This window comes from Carica papaya, chromosome 1, assembly GCF_054855325.1.
Source record: "Carica papaya isolate Zhongbai chromosome 1, ASM5485532v1, whole genome shotgun sequence".
In the NCBI taxonomy this organism is placed as follows: Eukaryota; Viridiplantae; Streptophyta; class Magnoliopsida; order Brassicales; family Caricaceae; genus Carica; species Carica papaya.
Window position 1 is genome coordinate 2,845,759 of NC_142309.1, and position 15,358 is coordinate 2,861,116.

The window sequence follows — 15,358 nt, forward strand, 5'->3', positions numbered from 1 at the left end:
TTTAATAACAGTAAAAACGTAATTATATCCTCAAAAAGAAAAAGTAGGACTATAATTATAATGTTACTACATACCTGTATGTGTGTATATATATATATATATATACCCACAGAGATTTAGATACACAAACACCAACTGACCATCTTCCAAAACCAAACTGTCTCTAAAATGGAAAGAAACCCGCCATTGATAACCTCCGAGTTCCTCCCAGTAGACTCTCAGAACAAAGCCACTGAGCTTCGTCTACTATCAATTTCAACTCCCCATATGCGTGCTTTTCACTTAGCCTGGCTCTCACTCTTCTCCTGCTTCTTCTCCACTTTCTCCATCCCTCCTCTCATTCCCGTCATCCGCCAAGACCTTAAACTCTCCGACGCCGACATCGGTGCCGCCGGAATCGCTTCCTTTCTCGGCTCCATCTTCTCCCGCCTCGCGATGGGCCCCGCATGCGACCTCGTGGGCCCACGTATCGCGTCAGCAACCCTCTCTCTTCTCACCGCTCCGGTAATCCTCGCCACCTCTTTAATTTCCTCCGCGAAACTCTTCATTCTCGTTCGGTTCCTCGTCGGATTTTGCTTGGCCAACTTTGTGGCTAACCAGTTCTGGATGAGCTCCATGTTTGCCGGGAACGTCGTCGGATTAGCCAACGGCGTGTCAGCCGGCTGGGCTAACGTCGGCTCCGGCGTGGCTCAGCTAACTATGCCACTTTTCTACTCGCTCGTTTCAGAATACTTCAATGTCCCATCATCCACCGCATGGCGAGTCATCTTCTTCATCCCTGCAATCTTTCAGGCTTCCATGGCACTAATGGTATTAGCCTACGGGCAAGACGTTCCCCCCGGAAACTACAAAGATTACTCTAAGAACTCCGGCGAGAATCCAAAACAGATGAGCTTCAGTGAAGTTCTCTTCAATGGGTTGACGAATTACAGAGGCTGGATCCTGGGTTTGGCGTACGGGTTCAGCTTCGGGGTAGAGATGACGATGGAGAATATAGTCGCCGAGTATTTCTATGATAGATTCGGGGTGGATATTGCGATTGCTGGATCAATTGCGGCCATTGTTGGGATGTCGAACTGGTTTTCCCGGCCGATGGGCGGGTTGTTTTCGGACCGGGCGGCTCGGCGGTTCGGGATGAGAGGGAGATTGTGGGCATTGTGGGCGGTTCAAACCGTCGGCGGTCTGCTGTGTGTAACGCTGGGGAGAGTTTATAAGTCGTTGTGGGGATCGGTGGTTGTGATGGGCGTGTTCTCCGTTTTTGTCCAGGCGGCTTCGGGACTCAATTTCGGCGTAGTGCCTTTTGTTTCCAAACGGTGAGTAATTTTTTTTAAATTAAGTTGGCTTCTTAAATTAATTTTCGGCTTGATTTTTTTAATATAATTCATAAATTTTATCAATTAAACTTACGAATTTTATAAAAACTACAAACGTTAATTATAATATAATTTAATAAAAATACAATTTTATTTTATTTTATAATTTCTTACAAAAAGAATATTTGCAAACAAAAAATGTAGTAAACTTTTTCGTCACCTTCGCTTGTATGTATGATCATAAAACGTCTAGTTCCATCAAGAGGCGGAATTACTCAATTTCCAATTATTGGCTGTACGTCCACGTGAACCACAAGATTCGGTACACATGACGTCATATAATGCCACGTGGAAATACACTGCGATGCCACGTAGACACATATGATGCCATGTGGACGGGTGGTGCGCATCACCCCGTCCACATTCGCCCCCTATCCAACCAAAAACTATTTTGATGTTCTAACTTACAATTAATTATTTTTTAAATTTAAAAATTAAAATTGTTATAAATTAATCCTATTTTTTCACACTTAAAAATTTTGAATCATTGTAAATAATGAATGTAAGTACACGTTAATTTTAATTTTTAATTATAATAAAAAATTAAAACTTTTTTTTGACAAGAAAGTTCCAAAAATACAAATGTATTGATAGATTTAGTAAGTATGAATACCACACTTTTAAATTTTATTTTTTGTATTCTTTAAAAAAAAGATTTACTAATTATATTTATAAAGCATGTTAATTTATATATATTTTTAAAATACTTAATAATTATTTTTGAAATAATCTTAATCAGGATAACTTGTTACAAACTCAGGTTGCTTGGACTTTTCTTCTCTTACAAGAAAGTGAATCTTGTTTATGATGCTCAAAAAGAACATCCCCACAAGATCAAAAATACAATAGAACCTTACTCCCCTCGTTAAAACTCCTTTACCAATTACCAATCATGCTATAGCAAAACCCCGTATGCAAATTGAATTATTGCAACAAATAATTACAACTGGACAAAATCACAGAGATGAAACTCTACTCTACCCAAAAGAAAAAAAAAAGAAACAAACAGCCAATCATTTCCAAATCCTATCATCTATCAATTTGTTTGCAGGAGAAAAATTCCAAACAAGACAATTCTCTTGCTCTGCATTCAACATTTCAATAATTAAACAATACCCTGTTTTGTTGATCTTGGTTCCCAGGTCACTCGGAGTAGTATCAGGAATCACAGGGAGTGGCGGTACAGTTGGCGCGGTTCTGACCCAGCTACTGTTGTTTTCTGGGTCAAGGTTTTCAAAGCAGACAAGCATATCTCTTATGGGTCTAATGATGATTGTTTGTACTATGCCTGTTTCCTTGATTTACTTTCCTAGATTGGGTGGCATGTTTTGTGGCCCTTCCTTCAACCCAGATCCTGAAGATTATCACCTGCTCGAACAAGAGGAGTCTATTACGCCGGAAAACAAGTGAGCAGCGGACCATATCCTTCGATCTCAAACACCATTAAGCATCACTTCCAACCAAATCAAGAATGAAATGTTGAATTTGCAAGCCAAGACGAAAAATATTGAAACAAGCCAAGGACGGTAACTGCAGAAACATGTAAGTAAAGATTTGTCAACTAACATTAAGGATAAAAATATTAAAGGAATAAAAATTAGGGTATCTAGCAACACAAATAAATTGGAAGACTATAAAATGTTACTGGTTTTTATCTTAATTCTTTGTTAGAAAATTATAAACAAAATTCAAATTGAACTAGTTTCATTAATAGAATCTTTCAATGCACTTTCTGGAGCAACAAAGAATATCAAAGATATCTTGCCATTGTCCAAGCATGTTATCATTATTGCCATCAATGTGAAGATTGTTTGTTATTGCTCTCGACCTTAGCAAATATTCAACATGTATTCTTGTTTTTGCAATAAACGAAGTTCTTTCCATCAAAAGTTGCAACTTGTAACCAGTAGATGTATTTGTCTTTCACTAAGTACATATATATATATACAGAAGCCTGGGAATGGAAATACAAGATCAAATAGACGACAAAATACAAATTTTCCTGGTAGAGAACTTCTGATGCTAAAGAAAAAATTAACAGCTAGTTCCAGGGGTAATGTTTGGTTCATCTCCCACTCAATTACTAGTTCAAAATTTTATATTAACCTTGATATGCATAATTTGAACATGGATTTTATTTTTTTCAAAAAGGAAAGTTACCACAATTCTAACTTGAATTCCCTGATAGTGGGAATTCAATTTTTACCTTTCAATTGCAGGAGATGAATTCCCATCACCAAAACAAGATAGAGATGGTAATAACTCAAACATAACAATGTATATTAAAACTAATATAAAAGTTTGAACAATAAGTTGAACCAAACACAGTGCACTTTTACCTGATTTCACTGCCTTCTGATAATATTTTAGAGCACAAGCACTGAAAACGGGGAACTATGAATTTGACAAAGTCCACCAACTACCAAGAATCCCTAACAATGTAAACTTCTGAGCACCCACTTCCACTCTAGCAAGGCACAGCAACATATAATCTTGGACTTCAACCTTCTTGGCATATAGTGACTGAAGGATAAACATCACAAATTAGTATAAGTGAGTAAAATAATAACGGTAAAAGTGAAACCAGGCTAGTTTTCTGACAAACATGTGAAATCATTAAACAGATTGACTTCAAGCAAGAAACGAATTGTAGTAAGCTTAAGTAAACCATGTTAGTCTCTAAGCAACATAGAAGCATGTAAGATTAAACACATTGATTTCACACAATAAACATGAACAGTAGCAAACTTAAGTAAACCAGGCTACATCTCTATATCCAGCAAGTAGAATAATGTGTAAGAAAGTTAAAGATCTTCAATTAAATTACATAGTAGAGAAGCAATAAACAAATAAGAAATAGGAATGCACCTTTTGTTTGTAGAAGTAAGGCTCTTGGCGCTTAGTTTGGAGACACTTCTGTAATATCCAAGTTTATAGTCAAGAATGCGTCAATTAGTATGCAAGTAAATAGGCTAAATAAAATGTTTGCAGAGTCTTTTATTTCTAACACATGTAAGAAGAGCGTTGGGAGATTGAAATTTAACAAGTACATCATAAGTTTCTAACATTACCAACAAGAAGGACAACAAGGAACTAAGTCTTCTGTGTTCAACTCCACAATTCAACAAAAGGATTGCCTTGTTATTTATCCGCAACATAAGAGATTTGGGAAGGTTTACCAGAACCAAAAAAGAGTGGGAAGGGTTGAAAGAAAGGACAAATCTGACCTCAAATTTCTGGGTTTACTTTAGTCTTTATTTAATTATGTTATGGTTAAGTTATGAATAAAGCAATAAAACTATTAACAGTTTGGTTTGGCTTTACAATGTAAAGAATAAAAGGCAGTTTGAGATAAGTTTAAAAGATAGTTCCCGTCGAAGGAGTACTGGTCTTCGGGAGCCTTGTAGTCGTGGTATAAGTATAAGACAAGAATTTGACTAGGTATGAAACAACTTTAGAACTTCTTATTGTTCTTTTGCTTATGATATTTCACAGTTCTCTAACGAGCCCTTTGAACTTTCACTCATAACTGATAGAAAACAGCCAAAGACATTCTCAACACAATGTCCAGGCCTGACTGAGCTGCACAAATTGGTCTCGCACACACACTGGAAAAGAGGGTTCCATTTCTCTCCCTGATCCATATAAATCAACATTTTTTCCTTTCGTCTTCAAGTAACCCTCAAACCCCTCTGTGCCAATAAAGACTGCATGGACTATGGATAATAATAATGATAACGGTAATGAATTCTTTTCTCTTAAATGAAGGATGATGATGAGTTTTATGACAATAATCAATCATGTGTTATAAAATATTCAAGATAAGAAAAATAAGGATTGTGCTTGAGTATCATGAAAGCTTCCTAACCTGCTCGATGAAGAAATAGACTGATAAAGGAGTGGGTTTTCTTCTTAGGAGGAAAAGTGTCACTTCTTGCAGAAGTATTATAGGATTTCCCCAGTTCAGAAACACAACAAGAAAGAGAAAAACAGGCAACCAGAATTTCCTTCGCTGAAATATGTCTGAATCATCACCTGACAAGTCTACATCATGGTCACCTACCAAGATATCGTCACCTATGCATTTTACGTCAAAAACACAGGATTATCAAAGTTGTATCAGAAAGAATAGCTAATTTTATAGCTCGTTATAGCACCATCTGGGCAATCTGCTCACCATCCATAGCATAAGCAGCATGCTTCTGGAAGCATAATGATGCAGATACAACTGAAACACCAAACAAAACTCTCCTGATATTTTTACTTCCTGAAAGAACACCAGTAAGAAATATCCAATTAATACAACAAAGACGTTGTAAAAGAAATCCAAAGCACTATTTTCCCTAGTATGATAAGAACCATCAGTAACTTTATACTTCAAGTATTAATAACAAAAGTTTTTCACTCAAAAAAAATGTAATAACTGTCAAGTTTCATAGACATGTATCTGAAGGATATTTTATATGGGAAAGAAAAAACTATTGTAATATATAAGCAAAATAAAAAATTAAAAAAAAAAAACAAACGATAAAGAGGACAAAGGAAAATATCCACCGGCATTTTGTTATCATATTAATGGGATTATGAATACTATTTAAAATGCACAAAAGCATAAGCCTTATGCTTTTAGTTATGTGCCTGTCAACCAATGAATTAAAATGGCTTACCTAAAACACTTTGTCTCTACAATAAAAGGTAGTCCACCAATATAAACAATAATGGATAGGTGCAAGCTTCCATCCAAATGCGGAAATACCACGTTAAGGCAATGTTCAAAAAAATCAATAATTTTTGGAGAAGAAATCTCCCGTAATTACCTAAGACATTGTGAAAGTTCTATCTAAAATGACGTAAGCTGAGCTTCATAATTAAATCTTTTGAGAAGGTAACAAATATGTGTTAAAAAAGCACCAAGAAGTTACCCCCCATATACAAAAGTTTTATAAGTCCCTCAAAATCTAAATCCACTGCTCAGGTCCTCTTCAAAAACAAAAGGATGACTCTCAAACAAAAACCCTAAGTCTGAAAACATGAATCTCTAACTCCACTAAAAGAAAAAGCTGAGAACTAGAACGCTAATTGATTTCTTTCCTTCCTAATCGTCCACATGGTAGTGAGAGGGATAGGAGATAAGTCTTCTCATGTGCTTATCCCTCTGGATGCCATGCCATGTCCCCACCTCTCTTGCAACATAAACAGAAGGTACCCAACTCATCTCAGGGAACTCCAGCATAATGTACCAAAGGCAGTATGAGGAGTAATGCAACAGAAGATGGTTCAAAGTCTCTGCAATTCCCGAACGCGAATAACATCTGTTAACCAGGATTTTTCCCCTCCTCTATAGATTATCAATTGTGAGGATAGGACCTAACATTATTTTCATAATCACTCTCTACTTATTGACTAGCTATTGAGTGAAATACAAATTAATTTAAAAAGTAAAAACTATTTTTTTGTATCAAAGGGAGCCTAACAATGCATAATTCAGTAACTAAACTTTTCAAGTAAAAAGGTCCTAGACTCAATGACCGATGTGGAAAAGAACCTTAACCAGCTACTTACACCATGAAACCAACATAGTACAATGTAGGCTCTAAGATATTACAGTCAATTATAGACAATATAAAATTGTAAACGTAAAGAATCAAATCCAGTGCCCAGAATTTCAAGCAAATAAGCCATAGAAAACAGAATACAACCGAGACCCTTTTTACAAAAATGAAAATTACTTGCCTGACAAACAGAAATTATGTATATAATATCTCTGCAAATTTAGTCTGTACTGAAACCTTGAGGTACGAACATGTGGTATAGAATCAACAGGCTTTACCCATTTCGTCAAAGACTGAAAATCGCTATCTGCAAAAAGGAGAAACTTAACCCACCGAAAAAATTTCCAGAAAGAAAAGGAAAAAACTAAGCAGAGTTTTGCTTATAATACTTACAGAATTGCCGGGAGCGGGAAGTTGGTGAACCTGGAGATAGAGTCCGACTAAGAGATTGTCTGATTGAGTAGAGAAATTTCGCTGCATGGACCATTTTTAGACCATTAGACTGTGAATCCGATACCGTCAATGAAGAAATCGAAGTCAGTCTCTGCAGTCTATGCTGAATGAGGAAACTAATACGTCGTCGTTTTCCACATACCGGCTTACGCGAATGATTCGGAATTTTAGAACAAGAAAAAAATTAAAAAAAAAAGGAAGTTTCAACTAACCAATTTTTGACTGATTTATAATTATTTCAAAAAATAAAAATGCAATACATAAACAGAACATAAATTTAAATGAAAATATTGTCTTTATATTTAATTTAAATATTTCTAATTTTTCAATTACTAAAACTAAAAGTTTGATTCTACAAAAATTAAATATATAAATAAAATTTATATGCACTAACTTAATAAATTATGACTAATTTATCTTTATTAAGTAATTAAAATATAAGAATTGAATCATAGTAAGATAAGTTTTAATTAAGTAAAACTTAAAACTTAAAAATTAAAAATATATATATTTTTCCACTCTTATCGATATTATAATATGCATAATAAATTTTCACATGAGAATCTCAAATTGTATAAACAATCGGTTTTACACATAAAGAGTCTTGTACCCATTCCTCAAAATTTTCTTGCCAAGAGCTACATGAAACAAATTTTCAAAAGTCTATAAAAAAAAAAATTTATTACTAATTGTCCGAAACGAAAAACAGAAATATTCTAATAAAAATGATTCTAAGTAATATCATCATAACTCTGGAAGTCATCTGCGGTAACAATACTAAATCAAATACGACGACGAGCGGTAGAGTTCTGAGCTAAATTTTGATTAAATCTTAAAAAAATTTAATATGATAACTGTCTTTTAAATTTTTCGTAGTCATTATTATTTTCTTCCTGCAATAATTCTTCCTAAAAAGAAGGTCTAATTTGTGGCGGCAGTTCCGCTCGGAATATAATATAATCTACAATAAAACTTGAAATAAGAGAAATCAAGAAAAAAAATATCACCCTACAATTACATAATCCTTAAATTAATGGAGAGAATAATAAAATTAAATTAATGAAAAATTTCCAAATAATTCATTTTTTTTGGGTCAACGTGGCCCACCATTTTCAACCCCATAAATGGGCTCTGGTCCAAATAATTGAACATGGCTCCCTCTCTGAGCAGTGGGCCTGTAGCCACCTATGATTTATGTTTCAGCTATTTATTTATTATTTTAACTATTTGAATTTAGTATTAGGTCTGTCAGTAGCATTAAAATTTTTAATCTTTACTTAAAATTGGAACATACATTTTAAAATTTATTAGAATTAATGAAATATGAAACGTACTATTGTTTTATGTAAAATTATAGATGAGCTTAATTTTTATATATTTATTAATAAAAATTAAATTTCTGTAATAAAAGTATACATTAATTTACAAAATAAATTGCCTTTTTAACATAATATTTTAATTCATTTTTGAAGTTTTTCATAATATTTAGCTAATTATTTATTATTATTTATAGAAAAATTGGTTAGGTAATATATTCACTAACAAGTAGTTGAAAAATCATTATATATGTAAAGTGGTTTCTTTTAAAATTTTTATATGCAATTATTATGGGTATGAACATTCTTAGCTACCACCTTACTCAGTAGTTGCATTTCTTGGAATTTAAACAATCAATTATAGATATATAGATATATATATACATACATATATATGGTAATCATATAGATTTGTCTTGAAGAATTGTGTATTATAAACAAAGAAAGTCATAATGGATTTAACAAATAGGATAAGTGGTTGCTATGTTTCTCTCACCCTCTTTCTTGTTGGTGCTATATAATTTCATTAACTAGTAGCAAAATATTGTCATACGTGCGTGTGTGTGTGTATATGTATGGTTTTCGGGTTATTATGCAAATTTTTATATTTTCTATTGAAAGTTTATTTATATTAATTATAAGAGTATATAAAATACTCACAATCTTTTATGTATTCAAAATTAAAGAAATTTTGTAGAAATGTGAACTTATTGAAAAAGTTTCTCTCCCTAGCAATTAGAGTTTTGAAAAAAATCCAACTATCGATAATCTATTGTAATCTTCACTTATTCGATTTCTTATGAATATATTTATTGAAATTGTTCATTTAATAGACAAAATTAAATTATGTATCTTTTTTTCAACCCTAATAATATAAATTCACAGATTAATTCTTATACTGTTTATTTTTGTTTAAATTAATTTCTACTTAAATTTTTGATTAAATTAATTTATATTTTTTAAAAAAAAAATTAGATTTAGTCTATTTTTAATAAAAAAAAATTGATGCTATCAATTTAGATATTATGTATTAAATTTATTAATATGCGATATTTTTTAATTGATATGAATGTTAATTAAATGTCACGTTAGATGATGTATAAGATGAAGATCTTGTCATTATTTCTCTTAGTCCTCCTAATTAACAAGGCATCTTTAAATAATATCCAAATATTCATCGTCTCTAGTGCGATAATGAAGTAGTAGCTCATAAAAAAAGTAGCTTGATGATGTGGGAAGAAAAAGCACAGGTAGGCTTGAGAGCAACAAAGTGCGACGACATGGGTGAGGCCTGAGTGCGACAAAGAGATAAAAAATCAGTAAATAGGTTAATGAGGTCTTTTTGTGCAATGAAGAGATAAGCACATTGAGTTGCTTGAAGAAGATGATAGATGAGAGAAGATGAATATCTGTGCGATGGAAGAGAAAAGGGAGATTTTTTAGGACTTGTATTTTTGGATGGGTTAATTTTTTGTGGTTAATTTTTTTTTATCATGGACCAATTTGTATCAGTTAATATTTATTTTTTAAAAATGTCGCATTAAATCACGTGATATTCACTAATACATAAACTAAACAAAAAATGTCATGTGTTATTAAATTTAATATGCGACATCAAACCTAACGGTGGGTTAAGAGACGATTAAATTGAAAATCTTTTAAAAGTACATGAACTAATTTCACCATAAATTGAGATAAAAACTAATTTAAATAAAAGTTAGTAGTACATGAAGTAAAAATCAATTATTATCTTACCTTTATGTTTTTATGAAACAAAATGTGTAAAAGTCCAAAAAATAGGAAAATAAAATAATACTGAAATTTATAAATTAACATAAGAAGTTTATAATTTAGAGTTATATTCCTTGCACAGTTTGATTAAAACGCCTGTGAGGGCTACGGGAGAAACATATAGGAAATCTTCTAGCTAGTTTTCTTGTTGTTCAAGATTTAAGTCTTAGTCGTTCTGATCTAAAATGGTTAATAATAAATGAGTGAGTTACACTAACTCAGTAAGAATATCAACGTCTTACCACTGATACGAAAAATTAAAAGTTTGTAGAAATTGTAAAATAACCAATGGAGTTCATTTTTAAAATAAAACTCGTTTAATTGAAAACATTAACTCCGTAACTTACTAGTAAGTTTTTAAATACCATTTATGAATATAAGAATCAGAATAGTTATCCATACTATGCATTCTAAAAGACCAACTGTAATTAACTTTTATTATCTCCACTTACCTACCGGTGTCGCAGGGGGTCTATAGGGGTCCCCACTATACATGGACCAACTATTCATTCAATTAATCAATTGGTCGTTCCCATAATTCATCCAGTAATGAGAGCCAAATATACAACTGTCTCAATACCTCATCTGATATGAGCGTAATCAAAACCATTCTTAATCCCTTCCAGTATGAGACTTCTCAGCTCCGTACAACTAACGATAACGTCCACGATAGGGTTTACCCTATGTACCAGTTTCGTACACCCTTTCCCAGGACACACAATAAGCCCTTTAATTTAACAATGATATTTTACACATACATAGTTTCCATGATTACCCAGTCACCAATAACGTGCAAGACTCTTATTTTACAATTACTGAAAAATAAAATGATCAATTAATGAAGCGAAATAAATTAAAATCCAACGGTTCAAGAAACGTAATTAAGGCATTTGTTTTAAACTGATATAATGGAATAAAGATGAAAACGGTTTAGGTAAACTGAACAGATAAGAAAAATAAAAATAAATTAAGGTATGCTAAAATAAAACGAAGTAATGATAAATAAATAAGGTAACATAACAACTAGTGGACAACACGGATAACTAATGACAATCATAAACTGATCAATTACTGGCTCTATTAGCAATATGTATTTAATTAATCAAGGGATCGCCAACCATTTATAATTTTTCGTTCATTATTAATTTAATTTTAATTTAACTATAACACGGGAGATGGTAAGGGATTCTTACATTAGGTCGATATCCAGAACACTACCCTATTTTCACTACGCTTTCTGGCGATTCCTGGTTCCTAAATTTCTTAAATTTTTCTGTTAAAATTAAAACTTACGTCAAAATAACGTGGGAATACGCAAAAAAAAGGCAAAAAGGGTCAACAATCTCACTGGGGCTGGTTTAGGGTTCTGGCATGGCACCACCATTGTGCTCCGCTGCCAATTCTACCTTCTACGACGGCTCCTCCTCTCGATCAAGCCAATTTCGGCCGGTTCTGGGTGAAAACATGTTCATTTTGGGATTAGTCAGTGTCTGTTGGTGGAAAAAAAAAAGAAAACCAAAACTCACTGTTATGGTTCTGGCTTTCCAATATGGTGGCTCCACTGAGCGCTGCCACTTCTTCTTTGTGGTCGTGGCTTTCCTTCAGTTACTCTGCACTGAAAAACATGTTAGATGGCCTAGGGTCCAGGACGGAAGGAACGAGAAAAGGTTTTGGGCTCACCATAGTGTTTTTGTGTTTCGGGTGTGGCAGCTTAGCCAAGCTCTGCCCTCTGCTTTGGACTTCTTCTATGTTTTCCTGCATCAAAAAGGGTTTTGGGTAGTTTAGAATAGAAAAACAAGACGAACGGGAGAAAATTGCACTTATCGACATCGATTTAGGTCTCTGGTGCGGCAGCGACAATGGCAGGCATCTCCCCCAGCCGCCCTTCTTCTTCTTCTCTAACGAACTGGTGTGCGGCTAAAGTTATGGTTTTAGTAGAATAAGAGTTTTTAAATTCCTCTTCTCTCGATCTGGGTCATCTGATCTCAACTCTTGGATCCCACTTATTCATAAAACTAAGTTGGGTCGTTTGATTGAAGGCACGTGGACCGTTTGATTACGCCTAACGGGGGAATAGATTTGGGTCGTTTGTGCCCGTAGGAGTGAATATGGGTCGTTGGATCGCTTGATATGCGAATTGCCTACGTGGCCTCCCGTGTGGAATGCATGCTATTGTTTCCGTCATGCGGCGCACGGTGACTAGACATGCTACTGACGTGGCCGTCCTACATGACCGTTTTTCCTATTTTTACACTTTAACCCATGTTCTCAATTTTTCTTTTTAAATGGATCGTCCTTTATTTCCAATTTGGCCATTTCCTTTTGATATTATTTTTAAAGACATTCAAAATACAAATATCTAAAGAAAATTTTAAAAAAATTAAAATTAAATATTTTATTATTATTCTTAAAATTAATTTATGTCATCCCTAACCTAAATTCTGGGCTCGAAATGTTATAACTCTCCCCCGTAAGAAAATTCAGTCCCTCAAATTACTACCCCCTAATCAAACAGTTGAGGATATCAAGTTTTGAAGTTTCATTCCAACTCCCAGATGGCCCTGTTCTGCGAGTGATTTTATCATAGTACTTTGATAAAAAGGAATTTCTCTGTTGCAAAGTACTATGTTCTTACGATCTAAAATACTAACCGGTACCTTCTCATAATGTAAATCCTCCTGAAGTGAGAGTGGCTTGTAGGATAAAACATATAAAGGGTCAGAGTTATACTTACAAAACATTGACACATGGAAGATGTTATGGACTCTAGATAACTTCGTAGTCAGTGCTAATCTATAGGCAGATATTCTAATCCTTTCTAAAATCTCAAATGGTCCGATGAACTGGGGATTCAACTTCTTCCTCTTTCCAAACCTGGTAATACCCTTAAAGGAGGTGACCTTAAGGAATACTCAATCGCCTTTTTCAAATTCTAAATCTCTCATTCAGGTGTCCGCATAACTTTTCTATTTACTCTAGACCATCAAAATATTTTTTTCTGATCTTGACAATCTTCATTGTGGTCTCATCTACAAGATATGGGCCAATCAATTTCTTATCGCTCATCTTTTTCCAACAGATCGTTGACCTATAAGGTCAACCATACAATGTCTTATACAGAGCCATACCAATATTTACTTGATAACTGCTATTGTAGGCGAACTCTATCAAGGGTAGGTAATCATCTTAATGCATTCCAAAATCTAGAACACAATCCCTGAGCATATCCTCTACTGTGCGAATAGTTCGCTCTGATTGTCCATTTGTCTGTGGGTAGAATGTTGTGCTAAGAGACAATTTCGTCTTTATTGCTTGTTGAAGACTTGTTCAAAACTGAGAGGTGAACTTGGGGTCCTTGTCTAATACCATTATCACCGAAACTCTATGTAACCAAACTATATCACAAATATAGATTCTTGCTAGCTTATTCAAGGGATCGGTCATTCTAATGACCAGGAAATGGGAGAACATAGTGAGTCAGTCAATAAGCACCCAGATCGCATTGTATCTTGAGCGTGTCTTAGGCAATATTGTTATAAAATTCATAGTAATATATTTTTATTTCCACTCCGGGATTGGTAATGACTGAATTAATCCGCTTAGGTGTTGATGTTCTACTTTGAACTGTTGGCATATAAAGCACTTGAAGATAAAATAAGCAATTTTCATCTCTCTCCATCAGAATCTAGGTCGCATGTTTTGATATATCTTAGCACTTTGCATATACATGGTGAACTTCGAAATATGAGCCTCTTATCTTTCTTTAACTTGTTATTACTAAAAACACATACCAATTATGGAACCTGAGCAACCCATCAGCAGATACACGAAATTCTTAATTCAAACCCTGTTTTATGTTCTTTTTGAGGGCTACTAGAGTGGGATCAACCAGTTGAGTCTCCCTTATTCTCTATATTAACTCGGGTTGAACTACTAACTAGGTTAGACATGTGACTCTTTTCCAAGTCTTGGAGTTATGTCTACTGTGTAACATTTATTATCTTGCACTTAAAAACTATTATGTGAGCTAAGATATCTACATTCTTCCTACTAAGGGCATCGGTTATAACATTACCCTTGTCTGAGTGGTACAGGATCTTACAATCGTAATTATTGAAGAGTCCTATATAACACCTCTGACATATATTGAGATTCTTCTACGTGAATATATGTTTTAAGCTCTTATGGTCTGTGTAGATTTCAAATGTTTCCCTATATAAGTAATTCGCTAAATCTTCAAGGCGTGGATAATTGTGGCAAGCTCTAAGTCGTGGGTAGGGTAATTCTTTTTATGAGTTTTCAACTGTCTGGACCCATAAGCTATGACATTCCCCTGCTACATAAGAGGCAACCCAATCCTTGATAGGACGCACCACCGTATACTGTATACCAACCCGGTCCATTCGATAAAGTCAAGACTGGTGCGGTAGTCAGTTGTTTCTTAAGTTCTATAATGTTCTTTTTTATATTTCTTATTTCACTCAAACTTCGACATTTTTCTTCGTAAGTCACGTCAGAGAGACGACTATACTTGAAAATTCTTCTATAAACTTGCGGTAATAATCTACCATACCCAAAAAGTTTTGAACTTCCTTAACCGAAGTCAACTGCTTCTAACCCATCACTGCATCAATCTTGTCGGAATTCAATTATACTCCATCTTTTCATATTATGTGTCATAGGAAAGAAGTCTGCTCGAGCCAAAAATCACATTTACTCAATTTTACATACAGTTTATTTTCTTTGAGAATCTGTAAAACTTGAGTCAGATATTTAACGTGTTCCTCTCTGTTCTTATAGTATACTAGGATATCATAAATGAATACTACAATAAACTGATCCAATAACGACCTGAAGACCATGTTCATCAAAT

The 15,358-nt window shown here is 34.0% G+C and overlaps 2 protein-coding genes across 3 annotated transcripts; one reads left to right on the top strand and one right to left on the bottom strand.

Annotated features, from left to right (window-relative positions):
* The first annotated feature begins 115 nt into the window (after nucleotides 1-115).
* NRT2.7 (high affinity nitrate transporter 2.7) lies at nucleotides 116-3,262 on the top strand. Its single transcript, XM_022036299.2, has 2 exons — nucleotides 116-1,313; nucleotides 2,516-3,262. The coding sequence occupies exons 1-2, from the start codon at nucleotides 169-171 to the stop codon at nucleotides 2,781-2,783; spliced, it is 1,413 nt and encodes a 470-aa protein (XP_021891991.1). The 5' UTR covers nucleotides 116-168; the 3' UTR covers nucleotides 2,784-3,262.
* LOC110810213 (uncharacterized) lies at nucleotides 2,239-7,481 on the bottom strand. 2 transcript variants are annotated; one of them, XM_088214104.1, is made up of 7 exons: nucleotides 7,319-7,481; nucleotides 7,103-7,232; nucleotides 5,551-5,636; nucleotides 5,242-5,450; nucleotides 4,242-4,289; nucleotides 3,713-3,896; nucleotides 2,239-2,903 (listed from the first exon to the last, which is right to left on the bottom strand). In XM_088214104.1, the coding sequence occupies exons 1-6, from the start codon at nucleotides 7,410-7,412 to the stop codon at nucleotides 3,768-3,770; spliced, it is 696 nt and encodes a 231-aa protein (XP_088070230.1). In that variant the 5' UTR covers nucleotides 7,413-7,481; the 3' UTR covers nucleotides 2,239-2,903; nucleotides 3,713-3,767. The 2 variants fall into 2 exon arrangements, with proteins under 2 accessions (XP_088070230.1, XP_021891992.1); XM_022036300.2 differs by having other exon boundaries at nucleotides 5,551-5,640; nucleotides 7,107-7,232; nucleotides 7,319-7,478.
* Between the last annotated feature and the right edge of the window lie 7,877 nt (nucleotides 7,482-15,358).